Source organism: Coregonus lavaretus (assembly GCF_964263955.1).
Source record: "Coregonus lavaretus genome assembly, chromosome: 4".
NCBI classification, from domain to species: domain Eukaryota; kingdom Metazoa; phylum Chordata; class Actinopteri; order Salmoniformes; family Salmonidae; genus Coregonus; species Coregonus lavaretus.
The window spans coordinates 35,179,164-35,204,513 of record NC_139991.1 but is presented as its reverse complement, the minus strand read 5'-3'; the positions used below and the strand labels follow the sequence as shown (position 1 = coordinate 35,204,513).

The following is a 25,350-nucleotide window of genomic DNA, read 5'->3' as shown; positions in this document are numbered from 1 at the left end:
TATGCCCTCAGATGAACCATCAAACAGGCAAAGCGTCAATAAAGGACTAAGATTGAATCCTACTACACCAGCTCTGATGCTCGTCAGATGTGGCAGGGCTTGCAAACTATTACGGACTACAATGGTCCGCGAGCTGCCCAGTGACGCGAGCCTACCAGACGAGCTAAATCCCATTTATGCTCGCTTCGTGGCAAGCAACACTGAAGCATGCATGAGAGCACCAGCTATTCCAGACGACTGTGTTATCACGCTCTCCGTAGCCAATGTGAGCAAGACCAACTGGCACGTGTCTTCACTGACATTTTCAACCTCTCCCTGACCGAGTCTGTAATACCTACATGTTTCAAGCAGACCACCATAGTCCCTGTGCCCAAGAAAGCGAAGGTAACCTGCCTAAATGACTACCGTGAAGTGCTTTGAAAGGCTGGTCATGGCTCACATCAACACCATCATCCCGGAAACCCAAGACCCACTCCAATTCGCATACTGCCCCAACAGATCCACAGATGACGTAATGTCAATCGCACTCCACACTGCCCTTTCCCACCTGGACAAAAGTAACACCTATTTGAGAATGCTGTTCATTGACTACAGCTCAGCGTTCAACACCATAGTGCCCACAAAGCTCATCACTAAGCTACGTACCCTGGGACTAAACACTTCCCTCTGCAAATGGATCCTGGACTTCCTGATGGGCCGCCCCCAGGTGGTAAGGGTAGGCATCAACACATCTGCCATGCTGATCCTCAACACGGGGGCCCCTCAGGGGTGCATACGTAGTCCCCTCCTGTACTCCCTGTTAACCCACGACTGCGTGGGGCTGTAGTGGAGCTGGCTGAGAGCTTCAAGGTCCTCGGTGTCCACATCACCAACAAACAATCATGGTCCAAACACGCCAAGACAGTCTTGAAGAGGGCACAAAAACACCTTTTCCCCCTCAGGAGACTGAAAATATTTGACATGGGTCCCCAGATCCTCAAAACGTTCTACAGCTGCACCATCGAGAGCATCCTGACCGGTTGCATCACCGCCTGGTGTGGCAAATGCCCGGCATCCGACCGTAAGGCGTTACAGAGGGTAGTGCGTACAGCCCAGTACATCACTGGGGCCAAGCTTCCTGCCATCCAGGACCTACAGTGGTGAAAAAAAGTATTTAGTCAGCCACCAATTATGCAAGTTCTCCCACTTAAAAAGATGAGAGGCCTGTAATTTTCCTCATAGGTATACGTCAACTATGACAGACAAATTGAGAAAAAAAATCCAGAAAATCACATTGTAGGATTTTTTATGGAATTTTTTGCAAATTATGGTGGAAAATAAGTATTTGGTCACCTACAAACAAGCAAGATTTCTGGCTCTCACAGACCTGTAACTTCTTCTTTGAGGCTCCTCTGTCCTCCACTCGTTACCTGTATTAATGGCACCTGTTTTGAACTTGTTATCAGTATAAAAGACACCTGTCCACAACCTCAAACAGTCACACTCCAAACTCCACTATGGCCAAGACCAAAGAGCTGTCAAAGGACACCAGAAACAAAATTGTAGACCAGCACCAGGCTGGGAAGACTGAATCTGCAATAGGTAAGCAGCTTGGTTTGAAGAAATCAACTGTGGGAGCAATTATTAGGAAATGGAAGACATACAAGACCACTGATAATCTCCCTCGATCTGGGGCTCCACGCAAGATCTCACCCCGTGGGGTCAAAATGATCACAAGAACGGTGAGCAAAAATCCCAGAACCACACGGGGGGACCTAGTGAATGACCTGCAGAGAGCTGGAACCAAAGTAACAAAGCCTACCATCAGTAACACACTACGCCGCCAGGGACTCAAATCCTGCAGTGCCAGACGTGTCCCCCTGCTTAAGCCAGTACATGTCCAGGCCCGTCTGAAGTTTGCTAGAGTGCATTTGGATGATCCAGAAGAGGGTTGGGAGAATGTCATATGTTCAGATGAAACCAAAATAGAACTTTTTGGTAAAAACTCAACTCGTCGTGTTTGGAGGACAAAGATTGCTGAGTTGCATCCAAAGAACACCATACCTACTGTGAAGCATGGGGGTGGAAACATCATGCTTTGGGGCTGTTTTTCTGCAAAGGGACCAGGACGACTGATCCGTGTAAAGGAAAGAATGAATGGGGCCATGTATCGTGAGATTTTGAGTGAAAACCTCCTTCCATCAGCAAGGACATTGAAGATGAAACGTGGCTGGGTCTTTCAGCATGACAATGATCCCAAACACACCGCCCGGGCAACGAAGGAGTGGCTTCGTAAGAAGCATTTCAAGGTCCTGGGGTGGCCTAGCCAGTCTCCAGATCTTAACCCTATAGAAAATCTTTGGAGGGAGTTGAAAGTCCGTGTTGCCCAGTGACAGCCCCAAAACATCACTGCTCTAGAGGAGATCTGCATGGAGGAATGGGCCAAAATACCAGCAACAGTGTGTGAAAACCTTGTGAAGACTTACAGAAAACGTTTGACCTGTGTCATTGCCAACAAAGGGTATATAACAAAGTATTGAGAAACTTTTGTTATTGACCAAATACTTATTTTCCACCATAATTTGCAAATAAATTCATTAAAAAATCCTACAATGTGATTTTCTGGAAAAATAATTCTCAATTTGTCTGTCATAGTTGACGTGTACCTATGATGAAAATTACAGGCCTCTCTCATCTTTTTAAGTGGGAGAACTTGCACAATTGGTGGCTGACTAAATACTTTTTCCCCCCACTGTATATACTAGGCGGTGTCAGAGGAAGGCCCAAAAAATTGTCAAAGACTCCAGTCACCCAAGACGTAGACTGTTCTTTCTGCTACCGCACGGCAAGCGGTACCGGAGCGCCAAGTCTAGGTCCAAAAGGCTCCTTAACAGCTTCTACCCCCAAGCCATAAGACTGCTGAACAATTAATCAAATGCCCCCCCCCCCTTTCTCACGGCACTGTATATGAGTGACCATTTCTCCCTTATCTCTATGGGGTGTTGTTGCGGGTAATATATAACTTTGTTCCTTACACCCACAGGCAACACCCAGTGGAGTATCATATGAAGGAAGCAAAAAAACTCAAGCACAAAGCAGATGCCACGGTAATAGTCCTATTTTTACTCCCCTTTTTTCTCTCAATTCAGTATTTTTCTCTTTCACTTACTCTCTTTCTCATAAGGGACGAGCTCAGTGGATTCTAAACCAAGGTTTATGTGTTTTTGTTTCCTCCAGTCGGATAAGGTGTGCAAAGCTTTCAACTACTTAGATGCTGCCATGTCCTTTGTGGAGAGCGGCATCGCTATGGAAACCGATCCCCAGACCCCGAAGTCGGCGTATACGATGTTCGCTGAAACTCTGGATCTGATAAGGTAAGCAGCCCAAAACAATATATACTAGATAGAGCTCATTTACATTACATTTAGGTCATTTAGCAGACGCTCTTATCCAGAGCGACTTACAAATTGGTGCATTCACCCTATAGCCAGTGGGTTAACCACTTTTCAATATTTTTTATTTTTTATTTATTTTTTTTTTTTTTTTGGGGGGGGGTAGAAGGATAGCTCCTTAGCTATAGTGAGTAGGGGTGGGCATTTGAAATATTTTCAGTATTTTAATAATAACAATACATTTTTTGGGATATCCGGATAGTCGTAAAACATGTTTTTTTTGTAACTTTGTTTATACTTGTTTGCTGTGCAGCCTGCGCGACTTGTCAGGGCCCAGTGGTGTGTGTGTGATACAGGAGGGAGAGTGAAAAAAAGTTGCCACTTACTCGTGCTAGTTAGATAGACAAAGTTGTAAATGCCATAGGTTATCATCCCATCTGGCAGTGCGTGTCTTTACTGCATCAAATTGATATAAAGCAAAGATAGATACTTTTCTACAACAACGCCATTCAGATTAAACAACAGCCTACTCAGTAATTATAATTCCATTTTGCCTTCATTAGAGGTCTCCCACTTCAAATTGCTACACATAGGAGCCTCTGACTGTAATGCCAACAAGCGTGAAACCTGTGTAGGCTGTAACGTACGTCTTGTAATGGGGCGCACAACATCAACTACATTCAAAAGTTTGTTTTATTAAATTAAGAATTAAAAATGTCATGGTATATCCTTGTGTGTAGCAATGTCACAGATCATTTTATTTGAGACAAAGCCTTTTCATTGTTAAATTAGGCTTACAAATTCTTTCCTCCAAAAGAAATGCACTCACAAGTATTCGAATACTAACGTCTTTTCAAATATTTGAATAACCGTGCCCATCCCTAGTAGTTAGTAGTCTTTGCACTGAGGCTATGAACAGAGTACAGAATAATATCAACAAAAATGGGTAAGACTTTATTTGGGTAGTCCATCTGTAGATGCTCTACAGCAGGGATGGGCAACTGGCATGCGGCCCTCGGATCAATCCCCCCCCCCCCCCCCCCCCCAAGCCTGAATTCAAAATGGATGAAATTGTTTGTTTTTTCTCACCCACCTACACACCCATAATGACAGTGGAAACATGTTTTGTTTTTGTTTTTTAATCTCAATTTAATCCATTTTAAATTCAGGCTGTAGCTCAACAAAATGTGAAAAAGTCAAAAGGGGTGAATGCCTTCTGAAGGCACTGTGTGTGTTTGGAAATGTGGATGTGGATGTGTGTGTGTGTGTGTATATGTATGTATACGTGTATATGTATAATCTGAAGAGATTTCACCCCATGCTTCCTGAAGTACCTCCCACAAGTTGGATTGGCTTGATGGGCACTTCTTACGTACCATACGGTCAAGCTGCTCCCACAGCAGCTCAATAGGGTTGAGATCCGGTGACTGCTGGCCACTCCATTATAGACAGAATACCAGCTGACTGCTTCTTCCCTAAATAGTTCTTGCATAGTTTGGAGCTGTGCTTTGGGTCATTGTCCTGTTGTAAGAGGAAATTGGCTCCAATCAAGTGCCGTCCACAGGGTATGGCATGGAGTTGCAAAATGGAGTGATAGCCTTCCTTCTTCAAGATCCCTTTTACCCTGTACAAATCTCCCACTTTACCACCACCAAATCACCCCCAGACAATCACATTGCCTCCACCATGCTTGACAGATTGCATCAAGCACTCCTCCAGCATCTTTTTATTTGGTCTGCGTCTTCTTTGTGATCCGAAAACGTCAAACTTCGATTTGTCTGTCCATAACACTTTTTTCCAATCATCCTCTGTCCAATGTCTGTGTTCTTTTGCCCATCTTTTATTTTTATTGGCCAGTCTGAGATATGGCTTTTTCTTTGCAACTCTGCCTAGGTCAGCATCCCGGAGTCGCCTCTTCACTGTTGACGTTGAGACTGGTGTTTTGTGGGTACTATTTAATGAAGCTGCCAGTTGAGATCCTGTGAGGCGTCTGTTTCTCAAACTAGACACTCAAATGTATTTGTCCTCTTGCTCAGTTGCGCACCAGGGCTTCCCACTCCTCTTTCTATTCTGGTTAGAGCCAGTTTGCGCTGTCCTGTGAAGGGAGTAGTACACAGCGTTGTACGAGATCTTCAGTTTCTTGCCAATTTCTCGCATGGAATAGCCTTCATTTCTCAGAACAAGAATAGACTGACGAGTTTCAGAAGAAAGTTCTTTGTTTCTGGCCATTTTGAGCCTGTAATCGAACCCACAATTGCTGATGCTCCAGATACTCAACTAGTCTCAAGAAGGCCAGTTTTAATCAGCACAACAGTTTTCAGCTGTGCTAACATAATTGCAAAAGGGTTTTCTAATGATCAATTAGCCTTTTAAAATGATAAACTTGGATTAGCAAACACAACGTGCCATTGGAACACAGGACTGATGGTTGCTGATAATGGGCCTCTGTACACCTATGTAGATATTCAATTAAAAATCAGCCGTTTCCAGCTACAATAGCCATTTACAACATTAACAATGTATTTCTGATCAATTTGATGTTATTTTAATGGACAAAAAATTTGCTTTTCGTTCGAAAACAAGGACATTTCTAAGTGACCCCAAAACTTTGAACGGTAGTGTATATGTGACTGAGGGGAAAAAAGTATTTGATCCCCTGCTGATTTTGTACGTTTGCCCACTGACAAAGAAATGATCAGTCTATAATTTTAATGGTAGGTTTATTTTAAGTGAAATAATCTGTCTGTAAACAATTGTTGGAAAAATTACTTGTGTCATGCACGAAGTAGATGTCCTGACCGACTTGCCAAAACTATAGTTTGTTAACAAGAAATTTGTGGAGTGGTTGAAAAACAAGTTTTAATGGGAAAAAAGTATTTGATCCACTGCTGATTTTGTACGTTTTCCCACTGACAAAGAAATGATCAGTCTATAATTTTAATGGTAGGTTTATTTGAACAGTGAGAGACAGAATAACAACAACAAAATCCAGAAAAACGCATGTCAATAATGTTATAAATTGATTTGCATTTTAATGAGGGAAATAAGTATTTGACCCCCTCTCAATCAGAAAGAGTTCTGGCTCCCAGGTGTCTTTTATACATGTAACGAGCTGAGATTAGGAGCACACTCTTAAAGGGAGTACTCCTAATCTCAGTTTGTTACCTGTATAAAATACACCTGTCCACAGAAGCAATCAATCAATCATATTCCAAACTCTCCACCATGGCCAAGACAAAAGAGCTCTCCAAGGATGTCAGGGACAAGATTGTAGACCTACACAAGGCTGGAATGGGCTACAAGACCATCGGCAAGCAGCTTGGTGAGAAGGTGACAACAGTTGGTGCGATTATTCGCAAATGGAAGAAACCCAAAAGAACTGTCAATCTCCCTCGGCCTGGGGCTCCATGCAAGATCTCACCTCGTGGAGTTGCAATGATCATGAGAACGGTGAGGATTCATCCCAGAACTACACGGGAGGATCTTGTCAATGATCTCAAGGCAGCTGGGTCATAGTCACCAAGAAAACAATTGGTAACACACTACGCCGTGAAGGACTGAAATCCTGCAGCGCCCGCAAGGTCCCCCTGCTCAAGAAAGCACATATACATGCCCGTCTGAAGTTTGCCAATTAACATCTGAATGATTCAGAGGAGAACTGGGTGAAAGTGTTGTGGTCAGATGAGACCAAAATGGAGCTCTTTGGCATCAACTCAACTCGCCGTGTTTGGAGGAGGAGGAATGCTGCCTATGACTCCAAGAACACCATCCCCACCGTCAAACATGGAGGTGGAAACATTATGCTTTGGGGGTGTTTTTCTGCTAAGGGGACAGGACAACTTCACCGCATCAAAGGGTCGATGGACGGGGCCATGTACCGTCAAATCTTGGGTGAGAACCTCCTTCCCTCAGCCAGGGCATTGAAAATGTGTCGTGGATGGGTATTCCAGCATGACAATGACCCAAAACACACGGCCAAGGCAACAAAGGAGTGGCTCAAGAAGAAGCACATTAAGGTCCTGGAGTGGCCTAGCCAGTCTCCAGACCTTAATCCCATAGAAAATCTGTGGAGGGAGCTGAAGGTTCGAGTTGCCAAACATCAGCCTCGAAACCTTAATGACTTGGAGAAGCTCTGCAAAGAGGAGTGGGACAAAATCCCTCCTGAGATGTGTGCAAACCTGGTGGCCAACTACAAGAAACGTCTGACCTCTGTGATTGCCAACAAGGGTTTTGCCACCAAGTACTAAGTCATGTTTTGTAGAGGGGTCAAATACTTATTTCCCTCATTAAAATGCAAATCAATTGATAACATTTTTGACATGCGTTTTTCTGGATTTTGTTGTTGTTATTCTGTCTCTCACTGTTCAAATAAACCTACCATTAAAATTATAGACTGATCATGTCTTTGTCAGTGGGCAAACGTACAAAATCAGCAGGGGATCAAATACTTTTTTCCCTCACTGTATGTGGATGTGTATATATGTATTTACTCGTTCGGTATCTCAACTTACTGTTGAGTTAATATAATAGAATACACAAGGTACTTTTTCGAAAATTGGTTGTGCATCAGCAGTTTTTCTATTGTTATGTCAGTCACTAACAGTCACTCAATTAGCCAATGTCAGCTAAACATTTTTAGATTGGTAAGTTTGTCTGGCGGCCAGCTATCTAAACTTGTAGTAAACATTTGTCTCTACCCTATGGTTAATGTGTAGAATTGCAGCAAGCTATCAGTAACATTTCAACTATCTACTAACCCTAGCTCTAACCCTAACCTTAACCCTTATCCTATCTCTTATTCTATACCTAACCATAACCTTAGCAAGCAGTGGCTTATCAACAGATAGTTTGTTGATAGTATGACCATCTGTAGAGCATCAATAGATGGAAAATCCGGACTATCCAAATAAAGTGTGACCCAAAAATGTATGAAATAATTATTAAGGACTCACTCTATGAAGTACTTACTCTACCCTCCCCTTTTGATTGTCATAACACAATTTGGATGTGTGGTCTAGGACAGGATGTGAAACTCACATTTGCTTTGTGTTTCATGTGCTTTTTCTAGTTGTGTTTCTTAAATGCCACCTCTACTCTTTCAGGTTCATACTGAAACTGAAGGGTTCTGTGGACCCCTCGGCCCCTGTTACAGACAAGGATTTTACAATTTTATGGTAACTAGATAACCAGGACCCTACTATATGTAATGTATACCCTGCTACACCACACAATAGTTTACTATAGTTCTGTTAAATGTAACATCAATGTAAAGTAGTGGCACATTGAATCCATTTTACCTCAGAAGTCAGTGAAATGAAGTATTCCTGCAGAGGATTATGAGAATGTAACCTTGTTGTTATTGTCTGTCGGACAGTATGAGGTGCCAGTCTCTTCTACAGATGGCCATGTTTCGCTACAAAAGAGAAGCAGCGCTTAAGTATTCAAGGACCCTCACAGATCATTTCAAGGTAGGCTTCTAGTTTCACGTGTTGGTCCTTTGTTTCTGCATGTCTTTGTGTGTGTAGTGTACACGCATTCACTGGAAAATAAATGGCATCGAGGTTCTGAGCACACAACTAGTTGAGTACTTGGATTATTATTGAGTAATCAAAAGGTATGTTTGTGTGTAAATTCAAATGAATATGAAATTGTCAATGTGTGTAGAGACATGGTTAAATAGCAAATTAGTTTGACTGAAATGGATCTTACATTCTCTTTTTCAGAGCTCCTCCAAGTCTGCAGCCCTGGCTCCCTCCCCATGTGTCTCAAAGTAAGTAATTACCTAGTGTTTGTCCTCTGCTCAGCCTTTTCCCTTTATTGTGTGTCCTGTCTCCTGCTTTAGCATTTAGTCAGAATGATTAGAGTTATAGCTTGATTTCCTGTACAAACTATTTCTCTCATAGTGTCCAATCAAAAACGCATCTTTTGACCAATGGGTAAAATAATATTGTAATTGTGTCGATACTCCTCTAAGAAAACCATAGTCCAAACCTCATGTCTATATCATAATCTGTTCAAAAGTTATTGGCGTTTTTACCCTTTGTAGGATGGCTAAAATTAGGGTGACTAAAACAATGGAGGCCAGAGAAAGAAAAGTGGTAAAAAATCAGCAACTTTCTTCTCTAACCCAGAGGACATAAAACAATATAGAGATGCTAGATTTTGAGACATGACATGTAGTATTTTCACATTTTAGTATACCCTTTTCATATTAATGCGGAATTCCTGTTATTTTTTTGAATATATTATTAGTTGCGTACACATATTTTGCAGAAATGCTTATGTTTCTAGCTCCAACAGTGCAGTAATACCTAACAATACACACAAATCCCAAACATTTAAAGAAAAAAAGAACTAGCAATGTCAGTCTGGAATATAAATATATACAATGGCTTCTGAAAGTATTCACACCCCATTACTTTTTCCACATTTTGTTGTTACAAAGTGGTATTAAAATGGATTTAATTGTCATTTTTGTCAACGATCTACACACAATATTCTCATGTTAAAGTGGAAGAAAGATTGTGATTAATTTTCAAGTCTTGCCAAAGAGTTTCAAGCAGATTTAAGTCAAAACTGTAACTAGGCCATTTAGGATAATTCAGTGTTCTCTTGGTAATCAACTCTAGTGTAAATTTGGCCTTGTGTTTTAGGTTATTGTCCTGCTGAAAGGTGAATGTGTCTCCCAGTGTCTGTTTGAAAGCAGACTGAACCAGGCTTTCCTCTAAGATTTTGCCTATGCTTAGCTCCATTCTGTTTCTTTCTATCTTGAAAAACTCCCCAGTCCTTGCCGATGACAAGCATACACATAACATGATGCAGCCCCCACCATGCTTGAAAATCTGAAGAGTAGTACTAAGTGATGTGTTGTGTTGGATTTCCCCCAAACATAACGCTTTGTATTCAGGACATAAAGTTGGATTTGCCCCAAACATTAAAAGTTAGTTTCTTTGCCACATTTTTTTAGCAGTATTACTTTAGCGTCTTGTTGCAAACAGGATGCATGTTTTGGAATATTTGTATTCTGTGAAGGCTTCCTTCTTCTCACTCTGTCATTTAAGTGAGTATTGTGGAGTAACTACAATGTTGTTGATCCATCCTCAGCTTTCTCCTATCACAGCCATTAAACTCTGTAACTATTTTAAAATCACCATTGGCCTCATGGTGAAATCCCTGAGCGATTCCCTTCCACACTGGCAACAGAGTTAGGAAGGACACCTGTATCTTTGCAGTGACTGGGTGTAATGATACACCATCCAAAGCCTAATTAATAACTTTACCATGCTTAAAGGTATGTTCAGTGTCAGCTTTTTGTTTATTGTTACCCATCTACCAATCGGGGCCCTTTGCGAGGCATTGGAAAACCTCCCTGGTCTTTTTGCTTGAAATTCAGTACTCGACTGAGGGACTGTTCACATAATTGTATGTGTGGGGTACAATCTTAGTAGTAATTCAAAGATCACGTTAACCACTATTATTGCACACAGAGTGAATCCATGCGTCTTATGTGATCTGAAAGCACATTTCTACTCCTGAACTTATTTAGGCTTGCCATAACGAAGGGGTTGAATACTTATTCACTCAAGATATTTAATCTTTTCATTTTGAATTAATTTGTAAAAAATTCTAAAACCAAAATTCCACTTTGGCATTATGGGGTATTTTCTATAGATCAGTGAAACAAAATCTACATTTAATCCATTTTTAATTCAGTATGTAACACAACAAAGTGGAAAAAGTCAAGGGGTTTATATAATTTTGTGTATGAATAGAAAAGGTGTGTACAGCAGTAGTTATATAGGATGAGCCTAGACTAGAATACAAAAATATAAACGCAACAGTTGGTCCCATGTTTCATGAGCTTAAATAAAAGATCCCAGAAATGTTCCATATGCACAAAAAGCTTATTTCTCTAAAATTGTGCACACATGTTTTTACATCCTTGTTAGTGAGCATTTCTCCTTTGCCAAGATAATCCATCCAGCTGACAGGTGTGGCAAGAAGCTGATTAAACAGCATGGTCACAGCTTCACCTTGTGCTGTGGACAATAAAAGGCCACTCTAAAATGTGCAGTTTTGTCACACAACACAATGCCACAGGTGTCTCAGGTTTTGGGGGAGTGTACAATTGGCATGTTGACTGCAGGAATGTCCACCAGAGCTATTGTCAGAGAATTGAATCTTCTGATACAAAGCTGAAAATGTCCCAGTTCTTCCATGGCCTGCATACTCAGACATGTCACCCATTGAACATGTTTGGGATGCTCTGGATCGAAGTGTACAACTGCTTGTTCCAGTTCTCACCAATATCCAGCAACTTCGCACAGCCATTGAATAGGAGTGGGACAACATTCCACAGGCCACAATCAACAGCTTGATCAACTCTATGTGAAAGGGATGATTCGCGCTGCATGATGCAAATGTTGGTCACACCAGATACTTACTGACTGGTTTTCTGATCCACACACCTAACTTTTCTTAAGGTATCTGTGACCAACAGATGCATATCTGTATTCCCAGTCATGTGAAATCCATAGATTAGGACCTAATGCATTTTTTTCAATTGACTGATTTCCTTTATATGAACTGTAATTCAGTAAAATCTTTGAAATTGTTGCATGTTGGGTTTTATATTTTTGTTCAGTATACATATGAAGTGGGTAAAACAGTATGTAAACATTATTCAAGTGACAAAACAAGCATATCTCTGTGAAATGTCAACGGAGCAAGCTTTTTATTTTCAAAGCCTTTTACATTTATTTCAGCTCCGTGGAAACAACTTTGCAGACGACCACCACAACATGTCAAATGCTCAAAGAATGCTGCGAGAAAGCGGCACCGCTCTGTCAACAGAGCTCGGTGCTTATTAGGTTACAAAATCTGACTTTTTGGATATAATGTTAATGATATGTTAGAGAAAGACCCCACTGAATGATTCAGAACATAAAGAATCATATTTGTCTCAATTTCAATTTCATCACCAAAGCGCGTTTTCACCCACTGGGGAATCAATCAAGAGCACTTTGACAACTGCATATATAAAAAAGGCTTTATAAGTAACATTTGATTGATTAACACTAATATATATCTCATTTAACCCACTTATTAAAAAGTGTAAATATACTGTTGGAAGTCATCGTGCTCAGTCTCATCTGATATGATAAATGCCCCCCCCCCACAAACTCATGCCCCTCTCTTTCCCAGAAGCACGGGCACCCCATCCCCCATGTCTCCCATGCCTTCTCCTGCCAGCACAGCCAGCTCTGGGCCAGGCTCCAACCACAGCAGTGTGGTAGGGATGGGCAATGTGACCACCGTGGCCATTCCCCAGGTCATCCAGCAGGTGGCATCGTCCTACGTCAACATCACAGCACTCTTCCTGAGCGCTCACGACATCTGGGAGCAGGCTGACGAGCTGGCACACAGAGGCAGTGGTAAGGAGGAGCAGAGGGGAGGGTTAAATAAAGTCTTACACAGGGATATTATTACACCTGAACAGATTCTTTATAGTTCTATAGATCACCACTAGAGGTCATGATGACTGGGGAAAAATACTGGCGATGTGGACAGTTGTAGTAATATTCATGTGAGCATTTCTTTCCTGCTACTCTGTCTAATGTTGGCATTGACTGATCCTGCCTCTTTTCTTCTCCTTTTTGTGTGTGTCTCTAGGTTTGTTGTCTGAGCTGGACTCAGCTCTGGGCCAGTTGAGCCTGACCTCCACCATGAGCTCTCTGGTGCGTCACACACGGCAGGGACTGCAGTGGCTCCGACTGGACACCCACGAGACACAGTGACCATTTCTCAACCCCACCCCACCCAACACTACACAGCCCTGCTTAGTCCTGCCTACAGTACCCAGCCCTGTCCCTGCCCAGCCCTGGATAACCCTGTCCAGGACATCCTATTTGGCTTTATTTATTGACGGGCCATCAGATGAAAGCAGGATCCCAAGTCCCTCTACAAGTTGTTCACATGGATACCAAGTCACCTTTTATTTCATTTTCCCCAACTACTTATGAAACTGAAAGTTCACAGAGACACTGTGTCACACACACACTTCCGGGTCCTCGTCCTCTGTTGGTTACATGGATGGGTCCATTAACAAAATAACTATCACATCCACCTCTGGATCTCTGGAGGCAGCAGGGCCTGCTAGAGCAGTAGTGAGCTGAATGAGACTCTCCCTTTCTGAACAACTGGTCACACAGCCAGCTGACTGTGGCCTGGCCACCCCTCTGGGTTCTGGCTGTCCTGGGGGTTAGACAGTGGGATGGTTGGCTGAAGAACCGACTTTTGGGAGGGGTCAAATATACCTCCCACCCTTCTCCCGTGGTAATACAAAGCAGTGATGACAAAAAGCTTATTTATTAGCCTTATTATCTTTATTATTATCAATATTACTATTAATATATTGTTTCAGTAAAAAAAATGGTTTGATCAAAAGTGGTGTCATGGAAAATATTTACTTCACCCAACTGAAAAGGCCTATCGAACTAAAGGTATCCATCCATCCCAGACCCATCTATTATAATAGTAATAATAATATTGGTTAACTCCTGCAGAATATAACGAGTATTTCTGCTCTCCCATAAAGTATTTTAAAGTGGTTTTGCCCAGAAAAATGGACATCCGTATTCTAGGATGGCACAAGATGGCCCTTGACACTTTTTGTGAAGATTTATGTTTATTATTATTCTAGAAGGAGGTGGAATCTACCGGAATCTATCGGTCCACTATGTTAATTAAGTCATAACAGAAATTCAGTGCATTCGGAAAGTATTCAGACCCCTTAACATTTTCCACATTTTGTTACGTTACAGCCTTATTCTAAAATGGATTAAATTGTTTTTTTTCCCCGTCATCAAACTACACACAATACCCTGTAATGACAAAGCAAAAGCATTAAATTAAAAACGGAAATGACATTTACATAAAATTATTCAGACCCTTTACTCAGTACTTTGTTGAAGCACCTTTAGCAGCAATTACAGCCTTGAGTCTTCTTGGGTATGACGCTACAAGCTTGGCATACCTGTATTTGGGGAGTTTCTCCCATTCTTCTATGCAGATCCTCTCAAGCTCTGTCAGGGGGAGTGTTGTTTACCAGCTATTTTCAGGTCTCTCCAGAGATGTTTGATTCGGTTCAAGTCCGGGCTCTGGCTAGGCCACTAAAGGACATTCAGAGACTTGTCCCGAAGCCACTCCTGCGTTGTCTTGGCTGTGTGCTTAGGGTTGTTGTCCTGTTGGAAGGTGAACCTTCGCCCAAGTCTGAGGTCCTGAGCGCTCTGGAGCAGGTTTTCATCAAGGATCTCTCTGTACTTTGCTCCGTTCATCTTTCCTTCGATCCTGACTAGTCTCCCAGTCCATGCCGCTGAAAAACATCCCTACAGCATGATGCTGCCACCACCATGCTTCACCGAAGGGATGGTGCCAGGTTTCCTCCAGACGTGACGCTTGGCATTCAGGCCAAAGAGTTCAATCTTGGTTTCATCAGACCAGAGAATCTTGTTTCTCATGGTCTGAGAGTCTTTAGTTGCCTTTTGGCAAACTCCAAGCGGGCCTTCATGTGCCTTTTACTGGAGAGTGGCTTCCATCTGGCCACTCTACCATAAAAGCCTGATTGGTGGAGTGCTGCAGAGATGGTTGTCCTTCTGGAAGGTTTTCCCATCTCCACAGAGGAACTCTGGAGCACTGTCAGAGTGACCATCGGGTTCTTGGTCACCTCCCTGACCAAGGCCCTTCTCCCCCGATTGCTCAGTTTGGCCGGGCGGCCAGCTCTAGGAAGAGTCTTGGTGGTTACAAACTTCTTCCATTTAAGAATGATGGAGGCCACTGTGTTCTAAAACATTTAGATAAGAAGAAAAATAGTCTGGAATGCAGTTTGACCAAGAGCCCTGGTTCCTAGTCTTCAGACAGGAAGTGGTAAGTAACTACCTAATCTTTACTGCACATGGGAAACAGAGGAGCAGTCTGAAGGGAGGTAGGGAAGTGGGGGACTGTGGCTTAGTCTGATGGTTAAGAGCGTTTACTCTAGTTCGGCAATCTAATCATAAAGAGACTGCGCGTCTTCCCAGTTTTTATACAGACAAGGCATCATTCAGTAGCAGCAAAAGTGTGCCTTAGATGTTTAAAGAAGACTTAAGTCTGTCTTCCCAAATGGAATACTTTTTGAATGTAGCATCATCTTGTATGGATCATTGACAAAGCGAGTCCCAAAAACAGAAGTCAAGTGACTGAGTATGTATGTGGGAGGAGTTTTCAGAGCACGATAGTCTGTGAAAGTCAAGTCAAGTCCTACTCTTCCCTTTACTATACTAACAGTCATGACAGTTGGAAAGGATGCACTGTATGACTGGCTACATGTGAGCAAGCACTGACAGGCTGTTGTGGTTACGTCATTTGCATAGCATGATGTCAGATCATCGTTGTACGTTGACAAGTTTTGTTTTCAAAATCCTTTGAAAACTAAACTTGTCAACACATCTCAATTATTGCTGCTTTTTAGTACAGTACATGAAACTACTACTGACCTTTGACTCATTATCTCTAGATAACAATGTGTCCCAAATTGCAGCAAATTCTCTATATTTGACCAAGTAGTGCACAATATAGTGAATAGGGTCCCATTTGGGGCACAGACAATGTCTAGAGGAGTATTAATTGTATAATGTATGTTCAGGCCTATTCATGGAGTTTAAAGACTGAGATGTAGACCCCACTGTCTTTCTGTAGAATTAATGACAGCATTTCCCTTTAAAGCACTGTGTTCAATTTTGGCCTACACAGTATCTGTTCTTCTGATTTCAATAAGGTGGGGTTTGATGGTATTACATTTACAAACTTGTATTTTACTAAATCAGTGGTTATTTATTGTTGAACAGATGTTATCAAAGCAAAATACCAGGGTTCGTTATTTATTTTTGCATCAATCATCAATATTCTGATATTTTCTCCCCATCCTGCCCTCTCATTTCAGCATTAACACTTCAATGCTTACAGCAAGATAAATGGCCAACATGCATATAATTTGCACATATTTTCCTTTGTATTTTCAGTTTCCTTTAGTGTTCTCCTATGCGTTGGTCTGAAAACACCACTTTGAGTTCTTAAGAATGAATGACCTGTCAGTCTTTCCTCTTGCTTGTTGTAAGGTTTTGGTTATGCAATAAAGCTGAGCGATAAAAGCAAAACAATATATTTAGAATGTTAACGAAGCACTATAATGAAAGATTGGAGAGTGGTTTAGACCACCATGCTTTTGCTTATAATTTAATCAATCTGGGCTATTTAGTTATTTGAATTGTTTTATTGTTACTACACTGCAAAATAATTAAATTGGGGCTCACTGGAAAACAACATTTCTATTGGAGTGCAAATATATAAGGGCTGCACATGGAACCACAAAAGAACAATGCGTTATGTTTATTTTATCACAAATATGAAAAGTATGAATAGAGTACACTCTGGTACCATGGCTTTTAGTTTATATTTGTTCCTCCAAAGTAGGCTGCTTTGTAAGTGATAATATTTTGAGTTTCCCAACTTGGATGTCAGAACTACACATGAAATGTTGTCCTGTTTTGAGATTACATTCTACATTGTACTTACTTAAAACACATTTCTTGGTTTCTATATAATGTTACATGTCCTTTCATATTTTTGAGGCTTTATTGTCATGCTTCATTTAAACCTTTATTCTTTGTGCTTCATTTGTAGGTATTCTGTTAGCAAAATTATAATTATTGTCCATAACTATATGATATCACACTAAAAGGACCGTCATCACCTTGGTCTTTTACTGGGAAAATGTGCAGAAATGTTTTGTAATTCAACTTTTTTGCCTTGTGAAATATGTAAATAGTTTGAGATGCAATGTACAGAGATGTATAAAGACTGATTGGCAATCAATTTAGGTTTTCTTTTCCTCTAAGTTCCTTTTTTCCAAAGAGGCTGTTTTGTAGCTTGGCCACTGTAGATGAAGATGAATTGTTGAAAATGTTAAACTGGTTCAACGGTACGTTTCTGCCATCTAGACTAGAGCTCTGCAGTGTAAAATGTTTGACGCAATAAACTTTGGGGAAAATGTGCTGTCTGTGTGAATTGTTCTGCTAAACCTACATTAGTACAATGCCACATCAAACTATGGCATTCTGATTTATTTCATAATTAGGACATTGATATCTGCTATAAAACATTGCCATTCAAGGGAGTTGGGTACTTTGAACAGGGAATTTGTATGTGGGACACATTTTGAGATGGGCCGTTGCAGGTCAACAGTACGAGGGACAGCTGAGGAGAAAGACACCCGCGATCTCTGAGACCTAGCAACATTTGCAAATGTGTTTTTAAGTATTTTAAAAGTTGATAACCTGGTCTTCATTACATAAATACAGGGGAGAATGACTGCCCCCTCTCATTGAAGCCACAAAGTTCAAGGCTGACTGCGGTACTGCAGGCATTGTTTGCAGAAAACAGGATCCCCCATTATAGTCAATGGGAGTATTTGTATTTATTATGGCTCACCCCATGGTGATCTTCGTGGTCAATATTATTGGAAACAAATAAAAATAATCAACACAATCATGGTACCTATAATTGTTTCTATTACACCATATGTATGTCCTTGAACTGATTTATTATTAAATCGCACACAGAAGTTAAGGATAATTTAGTTGCCAATGGCAGCCTGCAGTATCCTGGTCGGCCTTCAATTTGAGATACTAAATGAGATGGGGCTGCACTGTTCTAGCCTGCACCTGGAGTAGCTCAAACTGCGCATGTCTCCATGAGACACCATCTTAACCCGACTTCCTTGGCTTCAAATGCGCTATTGAGTCTTCACGTAGGAATGGATGGTGTCACGTGATCGATGGCTTTGTCCATTCACATATACAAAACATTTATTTACAAATGTATAACAAATAAAAAAAACTGAAATATGACATTACTCAGTACTTTGTTGAAGCACTTTTGGCAGCGATTACAGCCTTGAGTCTTCTTGGGCATGACGCTACAAGCTTGGCACACCTGTTTTTGTGGAGTTTCTCCCATTCTTCTCTGCAGATCCTCTCAAGCTCTGTCAGGTTGGATGGGGAATGTCGCTGCACAGCTATTTTCAGGTCTCTCCAGACATGTTTGATCGGGTTCAAGTCCGGGCTCTGGCTGGGCCACCCAAGGACATTCAGAGACTGGTCTGACGAACACCGCTATAGCTCTGCCACCTTCCACTACAGATGCGAAAGGCCGACATTGGCGGATGCCATAATTTGAGATGCAGCCCATGCTAAAAAACATATCTCTATCTTAAACAGACAGATTTTGATGGGGATTTTTTTATTATACCAATTAGATATCTGCGTGGACATCGACTCTAGGGTGAGAAAATTTCAGCTAGTGCACCAGAGCTCCCAGTTGACAACCCACAATTCAAAATCGAAAGAGTCAAGATGGCTTCCACAATATTCTTGCCATCTTTGAGGGAATTGAAGTGTCTGCTCTTCTTGACACAGGATCAACCATTTTGATCATCAGGGAGGATTTCAGAACTTCCCATCCAGCTCTGAAAAAGCGCCTCACAAATAAATATTTTGTGCTCGCTCGCTCTGTCAATGGACAATGTTTGGACATTCTTGGGACTTTGTCAGTAGGCATTCGGCGAAGGAAATAACTACTCCAGCACAAGTTTCAAGTTGTCAGAAGGGCCCATCATCCAGATACTGGGATGGGATTTCCTGCAGCAACATCATGCACTACTGGATATCAGCAATGGACGGCGGTCCTTGTAGAACATGAAACTCCCTCTACTCCCAAAAGGACATTAATTTACACTTATGCATCATGTCTCATCAATGACATCATGTTGGAAGTTCATCCAGAGCTTTGCACACCATTCTGTACTGCTACATATGCTGACTGAAAAGAATGTTCCATTCCAGTGGACCTCAGCACGCCTAGACACATTCTCCTACCTGAAACACACCTTGTCAGAGCCTCCTGTAGTTGCCTTTCTGGACTTCATGCAGCCGTTCTACCTCTACACAGATGCCTCCCTGCTCTGTGGATGGTGCTGTGGTTGCCCAAAAACAGGAAATTCGTAAGACTGTTGTTGCTTAATCCAGCCATGTCCTCACCAAAGCAGAGAGAAAGTGGTCAACCTATAACAGAGAACTCTGTGCAATCGTTTGGTCTGTTAGGCATTTACGCCACTACCTCTACAAACAGCAATTTGTCATTGTCACAGACCACAAACCCCTCTTGGGCAAGAGAAGGATCCCCATTCATGGTGACAGGACTGGTCGATGCGCACATTGGGCTGTTGAGCTTGATCCTTTTGAGTAGACTGTCATTCACAGAGAAAGACCAAATATCAAAACACAGATGCTTTGACACGGCACCCAGAGGTAGCCACACCAGCAGCAGTCAAAATCTACTGGTTCCCCTTTTGACAAGTCAAGCGCTCCAGTGGTTAACAAAGTCAGCCTCACCAGTCAACCACACTACTACAGTTACGGGTGTACCACTGGCCTTCAGCAGACTTCCAGAACTCTACCTGAGCCACAAACACCTCAGCCTGAAGCTTCCTCTACCTTGGTCCACCTACTCTCCAATAAGGGACCTACACGAACAACAGCAGTAGGACCCCATGCTGGCTGAAGTTATCAGTTGGAGAACAAAAGGTCAGATGAAACTAGCGATGGGCATTTGAAATATTTTCATAATATCATGACATTTATGAAATACGTGTTTTTTCTATGCGATTTGGGAGAGATGTGTCAGCCTCTGCTTGCCGCTGCTGCTGCAGAAGGGCGGGGGAAGGGCTGTGTGTGAGACGGGAGGGAGGGAGAGCGAGAGTAAGTAGCCATAATCACACTAGTTAGACACAGTTGATGCTGCCAGCTAAGTTAGCAGCTAGCTAGTAAGGCTAATTAAGGCTATTTTGCTGCGCTCCAAGTCCTTGTCTACAACATCTCCATTAACTCCATGCTCGTTGTAGTCTACTCTTCATTAAGGTAACTTAATTCTGCAGTTTTTATTGCATTTTGCATTGATTTGAAATATCCCCCTTCACCTTCATAAGGAGACTCTGGCTGTAGTGCCGCTTTGATTGCCTGACAATAACAACAAGCTACACACATGAAACGTGGCTTCCCGTATGGCTTTTTTATGGGGTGCAGATTATAGAAACTACATTCAGAAGTTTTTTATTCAATTAATGTCACATTTCATGGTATACTGGATACAGTGCTTGTATGTAGCAATGTCACATTGATACTTTTATTTAATTCAGACAAAGCCTTTTCATTGTTAAAATAGGCCTATAATAAAAAATAAAATAAAGAATACTCTGCCAAGTTTGAATATTCAATTAATCAATTAACCATGCCCATCCCTAGATGAAAACATTGCAGGCCAGCAGAGAAGGCACTCTGTCACGAATTCCACAGACATTCAACGATGGTCTACTCTGCCGACAGATCTAGCACCCTGCCTCAAAGTCAGTCATCTATACACAAGTTTTTGAGCCGTTTCCGCTCTACTTCCTGAACTCCTCCCGTCGATGCAATCCACTTCCGTTCTGCCGGGCTGGGTTTGTTTTGCTAGCTAGCTCCGTTGTGCCGACAAAGCACTGATATCGCAGTGACAAAGAGGATATAAAAATTACAATTACAACATGAAGAAAAGTGGTTCGGGAACGACGTGTGCGGTAGTTGGTTGCAAAAACTCGAGAAAGCACCTGAACGAGTGGTTAGATAGAGAGTGCTACGACCACAAACCAGCTACGAAGAGGCAATGTCCATGCGCTCCATTGTTTAAATTTTTTCGCAAGCCTGATACCGACTCGGAATCAAGGACCTGCCTGTAAGGCATTGAATCTAAAGAAACCACCCCTCAACGTTTTTGTTTGTTCCTATCACTTTGTTGACCAAAAACCTACCAAGGATAATCCTTTCCCAGAGTTGTGGTTGGGATACAATCGCCCTCCCCAGCCAAAGAGGCGTCAACTCACCCAGCGGACCACTGCCTCCCCCCAGATAAAGAAACGCAGACTTGAATCTGAGGGTAAGTTCAGCAACTTTAGCTATGAAGCTGACAATACTGTTAATTATGAAGAAGTTGTCATACATTAACATTGCTACCGGTATTTTGCTAAGGCAGTTGATTGTTTTGGAGATGGGACAAACAATGCCCACGATAGCTACATCATTAATTGTGTGTGTGTGTGTGTGTGTGTGTGTGTGTGTGTGCCTGCCTGCGTGTGCCTTAGTCTACATCATAAATACAATGCAAGGTGGCAGGCTGTTGTGATGATGATTGTGTGTGTGCGTGTGAGTGCAATGTTGTAGTACACATTTTTCCATTGTGATGTTTGTAGTGAGAGGACTCTATGCCTGCATTAATTTTGCTCCATCCATGTTTTCTCTTCCTCTTTTTAGATGCTCCAGAAACCTGTCAGCCTGTCTGTGAGGCCGAGCCTGCTACACCAACATTTCGAGATGCCCAGACCCAATGGGAGGATCCGTCACATATTGATCACATTTACTGTTCAACAACACAGTCTGTTAAAGTAGACAAGGCCACACAGTGCGAGGCAGAAATGGGTCCTACTGTGACCAGCACCACGGTCATTGATGATGCTAGGTCCCGGCTGTATACAGGAGTGCTTATGGTTCAATTATTCACCCTGGTGACGGTGTTGTTGCCTTTCAGTAAGCCATCAATTACCCTTCCTGTTGTTGACCAAATACTTATGACGTTGATGAAACTAAAACTAAACCTAATATTAGGAGATATTGCTCACCGCTTCAATTTGTCTACATCCATGGCAAGCATTGTGATTAGTCACTGGATTGACGTGATGGGTGAACAGTTCAAAGTCCTGATCCCCTGGCTTCCAAGAGAGACCATTCGTGCCACCATGCCCTTGTCGTTTCAGAGGAACTACACTCGAACCACCTGCATCATTGACTGTGCCGAAAGTGCCATGCAGAGAGCCACAAACCACGACTCAAGGAGTGACACTTTCAGCCAGTATAAATCACGCAACACTGTGAAATATCTCGTCGCTGTGGCCCCTAATGGGCTAATCATGTTTATATCTGATGCCTATGCTGGCAGAAGCAGCGATAAGTTTATCACCATGGACAGTGGGTTCCTAGACTATCTGAGGGCTGGTGATGAGGTCATGGCGGACCGTGGGTTCACCATTCGAGACTTGCTTGATGAGAGAAGGGTCAGTTTGAACATCCCTGCTTTCACCTACAGGCGCAATCAGTTGACCAATGAGGAGACGACACGCACCAGGCGAGTAGCCAATGTCCGCATACATGTGGAAAGAGCAATCCAGAGACTGAAGGTGTTTAAGATTTTATCCCAGACTGTTCCCATCAGCATGGCACCGAAACTGGACAACATCTTAACCATCTGTGCTGGCCTAGTTAACCTGAAGAGTCCACTGATCAGTGAGGTTTAGAATCTTGCCCTGTGTCCCTGTCTACCAACACCCAGCCATGTTGTTCATTAAATACAGATAAACACAACAAATACTGCGTGCATTGTATTTTTAAATATTATATATGAATATTTTCATAGTGATGTAATTGTGTGGGCTGCTTTTGTATTTTACTTTTTAATACCTGTTAAGATTAAACACGCAATCTTTCTTGTTGAAGCCATTTGTTTAGTTTCCTCAAAACAATTAATTATTCCAGTGTTATTTATGTACAGTATGAGCTTACTATGAATTATGAACTGTGTTAAAATAAATTGTAGCACTCTAAGGATTGAAATTACATCAAACTTTATTTTCACTCAAACAGTAGGCACACTGATATATTGCACAGCATAAAGAGATCATGTAAACAATGGACATCTGTTGGCTCCTGTGGGCATGACCTAAATAAGGCAGTTTATTTTGGTTTTAAAATGCTGAGATATTTACTGCAGAACTGTAACCTTCCCTCAACAAAATCATCAACAATTTTCGGGAGCATGTGGGCAAAGTAGAATGTGCGCAGCCTTATGATATGCCCCTGGACAAAGCCTTGGTCGTAGGGTACTTCGATTTCTAGGTGCTCAGTTTTGTTCCAGATCACCAACTTGGAGTGCTGAAGCCCTGTGCAGTGCATCCCAATTTGTACCTGCATGTAGTAGCCTTTTGGACCATTGCAGGCAATATGGTAATCTACCCTATCTCCGTTTGCCACAGTTGTGATTTCGCAGTTCTTTGTTGCCAAAAATTCTGCAAGTGACTTGTTTCCCATCACAGGTGATTTGATCTCCAACAGAATGTCGTTGTTTATCACTCCATCGGGAGATGCTGCAAGCCACGGTTCCTTTTCGCACACCACTAAGCCTTTGGTTTCAATGCTGTTGCCCAGAGTTTCCAAATAGTCCCTTGCAAGTTCCTCCCCCTCCGCTCCTTGACGGGTTGCGGCATTGCCACGGAAGGATGGGTGTAAGTGTTGTGACAAAAACTTGTCAGGCGCCGTGGTTGAACCGTGTTCCCAAGCTAGAGTCGACATCGCTGTGTTTACACCGGCAGACGTTGTGCAAACAACTTCCGGCGGAAATGAAATGAAATGAATTTGTGTAGAGTTATGGCGCCACCCGGGATACAGCACGTAAACTTGTGCATAAGGTCATTGTGCCTCAGTCCTTGCTTGAAGATGTACTCCAACTCCTTCATGTTAACCCTTCGGCAGGCCATCTGTCAGCTGACAAGGTCTTGCAACGTCCTCACCAACTCTGCTAATGGCCTTTAATGTCGCATGACATACGGGATGGTGTTAGCAGTGCATCCTATGTGACGACATTCCGGAACTGCCGATCACCAGGCAAGGCAACAGACGTGCTTGTTGTGCAGGATTACTTTTTCTAAGTATGTCAACCTCTACACCATGAAAAACCAATGCTCTACAGCTGTAGCCAAGTGTCTCTTCAGATTCAGAGATTCAGAGTGTTTAATAGTCACATGTACAGGGGTTGCAGGTGTGATTGCAGGGTACAGAGAAAATCTTAGGCTCCGAGCACCAACATACAGGACTAAGTGAAATAAAACAATGAAAATGATAATAAAAAACAACAATAGAAATAGCACTATATACAGTGCATTAGGAAAGTATTCAGATCCCTTGACTCTTTCCACATTTTGTTACGAACGGCCTTATTCTAAAATGTATTAAATATTTTACAAAATCATCAATCTACACACAATACCCCATAATGACAAAGCAAAAACTGGTTTTTAGAATTTTTAGCAAAATTATTAAAAATATAAAACAGATAGCTTATTTACATAAGTATTCAGACCCTTTGCTATGAGACTCGAAATTAAGCTCAGGTGCATCCTGTTTCCATTGATCATCCTTGATGTTTCTACAACTTGATTGGAATCCACCTGTGGTAAATTCAATTGATTGGACATGATTTGGAAAGGTACACACCTGTATATATAAGATCCCACAGTTGACAGTGCATGTCAGAGCTAAAACCAAGCCATGAGGTTGAAGGAATTGTCCATAGAGCTCCGAGACAGGATTGTGTCGGGGCACAGATCTGGGGAAGGGGTACCAAAAAATGTCTGCAGCATTGAAGGTCCCCAAGAACACAGTGGCCTCCATCATTCTTAAATGGAAGAAGTTTGGAACCACCAAGGCCCTTCCTAGAGCTGGACACACGGCCAAACTGAGCAATCGGGGGAGAAGGGCCTTGGTCAGGGAAGTGGCCAAGAACCCGATTGTCACTCTGACAGAGCTCCAGAGTTCCTCTGTGGAGATGGGAGAACCTTCCAGAAGGACAACCATCTCTGCAGCACTCCACCAATCTGGCCTTTATGGTAGAGTGTCCAGACTGAAGCCACTCCTCAGTAAAAGGCACATGGCAGCCTGCTTGGAGTTTGCCAAAATGCACCTAAAGACTCTCCGAACATGAGAAACAAGATTCTCTGGTCTGATGAAACCGAACTCTTTAGCCTGAA

The 25,350-nt window shown here is 42.2% G+C and overlaps 1 protein-coding gene across 2 annotated transcripts in view; it reads left to right on the top strand.

Moving 5' to 3' along the window:
• Positions 1 to 13,247, top strand: part of LOC311128359 (AF4/FMR2 family member 1-like) — a 73,937-nt gene extending 60,690 nt beyond the window's left edge. Inside the window, exons 13-19 of one of the 2 annotated variants that reach the window (XM_084160472.1) lie at positions 3,023 to 3,086; positions 3,217 to 3,353; positions 8,474 to 8,545; positions 8,746 to 8,839; positions 9,095 to 9,141; positions 12,579 to 12,805; positions 13,044 to 13,247. In XM_084160472.1, the coding sequence (XP_084016598.1) occupies positions 3,023 to 3,086; positions 3,217 to 3,353; positions 8,474 to 8,545; positions 8,746 to 8,839; positions 9,095 to 9,141; positions 12,579 to 12,805; positions 13,044 to 13,168 (766 nt within the window). In that variant the 3' untranslated portion in view covers positions 13,169 to 13,247. Of the gene's footprint in view, positions 1 to 3,022; positions 3,087 to 3,216; positions 3,354 to 8,473; positions 8,546 to 8,745; positions 8,840 to 9,094; positions 9,142 to 12,575; positions 12,806 to 13,043 lie in introns of both variants that reach the window. The other variant, XM_084160471.1, reaches the window with a different exon arrangement.
• Positions 13,248 to 25,350: the final 12,103 nt, after the last annotated feature.